At 35.5% G+C, this 7304-nt stretch overlaps 1 protein-coding gene across 2 annotated transcripts in view; it reads left to right on the forward strand.

The window, feature by feature from the left end:
• enpp4 (ectonucleotide pyrophosphatase/phosphodiesterase 4) overlaps positions 1–6548 on the forward strand; it is a 38230-nt gene extending 31682 nt beyond the window's left edge. For both annotated transcript variants that reach the window (XM_067984488.1, XM_067984487.1), the window contains exon 4: positions 1232–6548. In XM_067984488.1, coding sequence (XP_067840589.1) covers positions 1232–1599 — 368 coding nt within the window. In that variant the 3' untranslated portion in view covers positions 1600–6548. The remainder of the gene's footprint in view (positions 1–1231) is intronic.
• Positions 6549–7304: the final 756 nt, after the last annotated feature.

Here is a 7304-nt window from a genome sequence, read left to right on the forward strand (position 1 = left end):
TTACACACCATTTTGACTTCTTCATTGCCGTTCCTTTATTGTCACTGGGTCAAAGTACGGGAATTCCTTACCTAACACAGTTTGTGGTAACAACATCACCGCAAGAATTGCAGCCGTTCAAGAAGGCCCACCACCACCTTGTCGAATCAACGAGGGACGGACAATAAAAATGCGGCTTTAACAGCGTCACTCATGTCGAGAAGAAAAAAACCACTCCCACCAGTTCCTGCCCCAGAACACCTACTTTGTTCCCAAATCCTGCCTTGAGGCCCAGCTAGTTCAGTCCCTCCTATCCCACCGCTGCCTTCTCCCATTGCATCACACGTAATACCTTGTGGCTTCCCATTTTATCCAAGCTTCAGTTTTCAGTACCACTTTCTCTTATCTGCACGTTTTGCACCACCCTGTAGACAGCTTGTCCCCAACCAAACCTAGTACCTACAACAAACCAGTACATTTTGGCAACCATCTTGTGAGCCCTGGCTTTTAACATAGTTAAGCTAGAGAAATTAAGCGCATCAGTAAAAGGACACATATGAGAAGCATACAGAGGGAAATAGAGGAGGGAAGGATAGACTTGAAGAAATTGTGATAAAATGTGAGGAATATCGTTGAACATGAAGAGATATAGATGCCAGATGAAAAAAATGTATGAAATCCTTACAAAAAAAGAAAGGGTAGTGTAAAACAAAGCCATAAAGAGGGACGTAGAAAACTAGAGAGTAGGAAATCAGTTACAAAAAGAGAGATACCATTTTTTTTGCCCCTGAACAACAGGGAAAATCAAGACATGGTATAAATATTCACTTACAAGTGTGTTAATATTTTAAAATTTAATTTCTATTTGTAGTGTCAAACATGTTGGTCCCCAAATATCTATTAACTATTTCACTGATAATGGGCTGAATTAACCATGTTTTCAACCATCTGTTGAAATGGATGTTAATTATACATGAAATGATTCAGTGAGACTGTCAGAATGAGTTGTTTTATGTATTATAACCTCATTTGAATTTATAGGTTAATTTTAAGTGAATGCATGCAAAATAGTGGGCAGCTGCATCTGAATTCCTGATTCGTGCTTCCAGTGGGCAATGTTCCATGCCAGAGCACAAACTTGGAAAATGATCTCTTATATTTCAAGATCTTATTTTTCTCAGTTGCTGCAATTATTAGTACAAAGGCCAATAAACATATAGTATAATTTATATTGTTGCATTTTTTTCATCAGTGGGTGACCATGGCTATGATAACGCTTTGCCGAGCATGCATCCCCTTCTGGTAGCTCATGGACCAGCATTTCGAAAGGCTTACAAAACCAACACAATCAACAGTATTGATGTCTACCCACTGATGTGCCACATCCTGGGACTGAAGGAGGAGTCTAACAATGGAACTTTTGCAAATGTGAGATGTTTGCTGGCCAGTGAGTCATGTGTGAGCCTACCAGATGTGATTGGAATTGTGATTGGCTCCTTAATGGTATTGGTAACATTGACCTGCCTTATAATACTAATGAAAAAGCGAGTATCTCCTCAGCGTGCATTTGCTCGTCTTCAGTTACAGGATGATGATGATGATGATCCTTTAATAGGGTAGTTTTAAGACTACCAGTATAGAGAGCCTTATATGACTGTCAACAGTGAAATATGTTTATCATTTTAATGTGGGAGATGGCAATGTGGTTTCTTTTTAAAGTAAAGATGTTAATTATCAAATCAAGTTTTTTTTTCTTTCCATTATCCAAGTACGTTTCAATACTACAGATCTCTCTAGCTTTCAAATTCTAGTGGGAAAATCACCCAAGCAACAAGAATTAATCTGCCCTTAATGGCTGTTATCGATGATCGAACTGAATTAATGAGAGATTCAGAATTCTGTTCTTATTTGTACTAATTCCTGCCCCTTTCCAAAACAGTAGATTTTTGTATATCCTGTTTATACTGTCATTTTTTAATTGAAGTGAATCACATTTCTAACAGTCTGGTTTGCAAATGACAGTATACACAGCTCAAACTCTTTGAAGTGGCACAAAGCAGTTTCTAGTAGACTAGAAGTGGTCTGTTAGAAAGCAGTTCAAGTGAATCTGAAACAAAACTAGAATTGTCCTGGATTAATACATAGTTCTCACGAACTGAGGTGGAGTTGATTACAGTACTCAGCAGGTCTACTATGGAATGTTTAGCACCTCACTTGTTGAGAATTAAATTATTGTCAATGTTTGGGGTGACAGGAGATAGAGTTTCAGAGTTCTGCACTTATGAACTTCCATAAGTTTGAGAAACTGTAGACACTGTGTGCAAAATGAAGTAGTACGATAATTCAGCCCCAAATCAATCCCGAGGAGAGTGCACTGATGATGCAGATGTCTCTACATTTCAATGAGACAACTTGTCCACGTCGCAATAGGGGATAATGCAATCAGGTTTCATGAGATTGTGAACAAAGTAATCTGTCCAGTCACTGTGCTGAAGTGATTGTTGGAAAATAAACATAGATTGAATCTGGTCATACTATAGACTTGGCAATGGCAATTATCAGCATCGTAGATCTCAATGAATGAAAAACAAACCTGAAACTGCTTTTCAGCCAATCAGAGTCCAGTTTTTAAAATGAGCACTAGGTCTGGGCAGTCACACAAAATAAGGTGAGAACGTATTTAACTTTTTTTTTAAAAGAGGGAAAGTCTAGAATTAATTATAAACAAAGGAAAAGTTAATAAAAGTTAATAAATAAATAGATGAGTAAGCGAATGGGGAAGAGAGGCAGTAGTAGAGGCGGGTACAATTTTGTCTTTTAAAAAGCATTTGGACAGTTACATGGGTAAGATGGGTATAGAGGGATATGGGCCAAGTGCAGGCAATTGGGACTAGCTTAGTGGTATAAACTGGGCGACATGGACATGTTGGGCCGAAGGGCCTGTTTCCATGTTGTAACTTCTAAAAGTAGTGTTACATTTATTTTTAATTACAATTGCTTTAGGTATTTTGCAGAATATTGCAGTAATAAAGTTAGCCTTGACATTTGAGCAGCATTAATACTCTAATTTCATGGTTAGTTTGTGTCACAGTGTGTTAGGTCAATTTTTTTAAGTTAGCTCTGGACCTGCTGGAAGTCAAAATTCTGCAAAGTGTCTACATTTTCACAAACTTACTGAAATAGTTTATCTGGCAATAAATAAGTAAACATTAGGACTAAACTATAGTACGGAAATCTAAAGTTCAAGCAGATTATTTTTTGGAGACAAAAGAGACTTTCTAGGATTTATATTGGAAAAAATTGAAGGTTGTATTTAACTCATTATTTCTAGGATCGTTAATCAAAAATCTTTAACTGAAAAAAGTAATAAACATTTATTTTGCAATGTTGCATTTAAACAGATTTTAGTCACGTTGGCTCTTTTGAAAATGGTACATTTCAAAGGGAGCATTGTGAATGTTGTCGTCTGCTAATATTTTCCACTTTTATTTTAAATTAATATAATTGCAAATTTAGTCAACAGCTATGACATTAAAGATTAACAATTCTAATACTTGCAATGTAACACAATAGTAATTGTGATGGATTTTTAACAGTCCATAGTAAATCCAGTGTCCCATTTAAAGTTTTTATTTTTCCATTTTCTATAAATGGTGCAGGAATGTCCAAGACCTAAAGTAGTTATGATCATACTGTCTCATGACAACTTGAGTAGATGTTGATCATATCCATAAATCAATGCTCCAATAGTTCTATAGAACTGGAAGAGCAGTGAACATGCCCAACTCAAACTAACAAGCAAGAGCTTCCCAAATTCAGTGATGGGACTGGATAGTAGAAGGATGTACCTCTTATAAGTCAAAGCAAGAGGTAACGTACAACATGTATTGAGAGTTTCTTGGTGCACTGAAGATCATATATTTGAAGTGCCGTAACATACAGGGCAACGGACCAAGTGCTGGAAAGTGGGATTAGCTGGATAGCTCTTTTTCGGCCGGCACGACACGATGGGCTGAATGGCCTCCTTCTGTGCCGTAACTTTCTATGATTCTATATATGCCAAATGGTATATCTGCCTTGTTCCTGAATTCAGTATTGTATGGAAGATGTTCCAAAATATTTCAACTTGTTTGCATCTTTCTCAGCTTACCATTTTTTTTTAAAGAAGTCTCTGTATACAGCATTAAGTTGAAATCGTGGAAGAATTTTCACACAGACCTTAGGATGGCAACAAGATAGAAATATTTATTGCATATAGCTTATCTATATATTTGAGATGTTTAAGACAAAATATGCTACTAATTCTAGATAAGAGTGTCTTGTTACCGCTTGGTTTATATTAGTCTTCAAAAGCTTGAGTATTTAATAGTTTATCTTTACAGATTTTTTTATACTGAAAAATGTGAGCTTTGTGTTTCAAACCTAGCTAATAAAATGTGAGAATTTTGTGAAATTTCACACAAAGTATGTGTTAAAAGTTAACTAAACAAAATCAGGAAATAATTGAACTCAAACCACCAGTGAATTTATACTACAAATCCACTTGTCAGTCTTATATCATTTGCATACTCCTGGTATAGCACTCCCATTGAATATTTGACTGACATCTTGAAAACTCTCTGGGATGGGGATTTTTACAGAGCCATTTGTTCCCAAAAAAGTTAGAGGTTAGACTGTGCGCTAGATGTGTGACTCCAAGAAAACACTAGATTGCTTCCTGTAATTTTAGTCTTCCTTATTATTTGAATGCAAAACAAACTCCATGTAGAGGTACTGATCCCATAACCCTAAAGGTCCATATATGAATTTTGGTTACCCATCCATTAATAGCCTTTCCTATTTTAACATGTTTATGCCTCAGGGATTGATGATCTAGAGGCGGTGATGCACCAAGCTCAATCTCGAGTCTTTGAGCTTTTGATTAAAGACCACTTCTAGCCAAAGCCCATTATTTTTCTTCCACTTACAAAATAGATAATATGAGTAATGAGAAGAAGTTGTAATAGATAAATTTGTTTGTTAGAAAAAGGAAATGAAAATAAATATAGAAAGGGAATGAAGAAAATAGAATGGGAGCAAAGGGAGAACGGATGAACGGTAGTAGTAAAAATGATTTAAAATTGGGTGTTCAGTACAGGAGTAATATATTACAGTTTAATTCGAAGAGCAGGGGAGTTCTCCCAGTGTCCTGGCCAACTTATTCCTCAACCAACACCTAAAACAAATGATCTGGTCATTTCTTTAATTGCTATTTGTGAGATATGCTATGCACAAATTGGCTGCCATGATTCCCACAACAGTGACTACACTTCAAAAACGCATTGGGACGTCCTGAGGTCGTGAAAGGTACTATATAAATGAAACTCAGTAATAAATCTAAGGAAGAATATATAAAATGTCTCTTCAGCCACTTGTACAAAATCAGAAATACATCCACCCTGTTACTTAAAAAATATATATTTTATGTAGTTTTTGAAAAGTGCAGCATGTTTATATTCCTGGAACTAAATTCTCATCCAAGCTCCATGATTTAATGATGGTGTTCCAATCTAGTTTTTCCTTTTGTACCAGTGTACTAATCCAATATGATCATGTTCCACTTGTGGTTGGTAGTGAGGTTTTGTCATTGTAAAACATAAACATAACCTCTAAATGGTATTTGCATCATGCAGCACTCACATGATATTTGGTTCAACCTGTGTAAATATAGCACTGTACTTAATAAGGAGCTGCTCAGTTCATACCTTTTTGATGAGTATTCACAGAACACTCATTCTTCCCTCACCAAATAAAATTGCTGTACAAATTGAGAAAACTGAACAAGCACAATCATGTAAATGGACATAAGGCATTAACATCCTCCCATTAACATCCTGTGCTTGTCAAAATGGTAGAGAAAGATGAGCAACTCCTAAACTGCTGTTGTAAATAGGAACTTCTGTTGTGTATGATTCTTCATTTAGATTTACTTGATTTGGGACTGAAATTCTTCTTAAAAGACAAAACACAACTTTTCACATTGATCATCACTGATGTTGTTTCACTGGATGTTAAAACCACTGTAGTAAAAATGTTGACAAGAATGTTATTTTTTTTTCTCAAATTAGTTTATCTTTTGGTCTTTCTTTATCTAAAGATGAAGATACCTGCATCTAATTGGTTTGAAGTTAATGTTTGAATAATAATCAGCACTGAACCGTAAGTTGACATTCAATCTTAATGGACTACTCTAACAGTTGTATGGATTTTAAAATTGAGGTGTTTGTCATTAAATTATGTTTTTGTTTTGAACCATTTGAGAACTACAACAGCATTTCTGCATCCCTTTTAAAATACAATTAATTTTAATGTACTTTCTATGTTCTAAAGCTACAGTGATTATTAAAAATATATTTTCACAGACCAAAAGTCTGCTTCAGTACTGAAGGTAAAAAAAGATATTTGATACATAATAATGGCTGCAAAGTAATAGAAGTAATTGCACTCCTTCAGAAATTGTCTGTGTTCTGCTCATTTATTTGGATTCTGAAATATGAACAATAAATATTTTACCTTTATAAAGAAAGTTACATGGGATTTGCTTTTAATTTTTGTTGTTGACTGTTTTATTTGCATTACATGGATATATCATTACCATTGAAATAATGGGACCATTTCAATCAACTGAACTTAGGAAAAGCAGTACCCCTTCATTGCTGCTTGTTCCAAGTCTATTACCCTACAGATAAAAACCATGTGGTCCATTAAGCAGAGTGGTTCAAGTATAAAGTATTATCTTACAAGATACTAACAGAGGGTAATTCTCATTTAATACTTGCAAGACCCACAACTTATGATAATCACTTTTCACATGTCAGCAGAATTCATAACAGACTTCCACATCCTCAGTGTTGTCGTTTTGGTTCTCTTGCATCGAATTAAATGCAACATGAAAAAGTGTACTGTCAAGTGAAATTTGAACCTTGGTCAGCTTTGTGGTAGTTGCTTGTACTGATACTCAAATGCAAAGTTAAGCAGATTTCACCTCTGTTGTTCAGAGGTATTTCAAGCTAACGGGCTTGAAAATAACAAGTATTCATGCAACAATTAAATAAAAACCAGCTTGTTCTGTTGTGAATTTAATTTTTTGGTGCAGTACAATCACCACAAGTCTCCTCATAGATTAAATTGGGTGTATTCCATTCTACCAGTCCGGTGAATAGCCACAACTAAAACTTACTGGGGGAGAAATTGGAACCTGTTGCATCCATTTTTCGGGTGCAGAACGGGGGCAAAAAACATCAATTTCCAGATGCTGGTCACCTAAAATACATCTGACACCATAT

The sequence above is a fragment of the Heptranchias perlo genome, chromosome 5, assembly GCF_035084215.1.
Source record: "Heptranchias perlo isolate sHepPer1 chromosome 5, sHepPer1.hap1, whole genome shotgun sequence".
In the NCBI taxonomy this organism is placed as follows: domain Eukaryota; kingdom Metazoa; phylum Chordata; class Chondrichthyes; order Hexanchiformes; family Hexanchidae; genus Heptranchias; species Heptranchias perlo.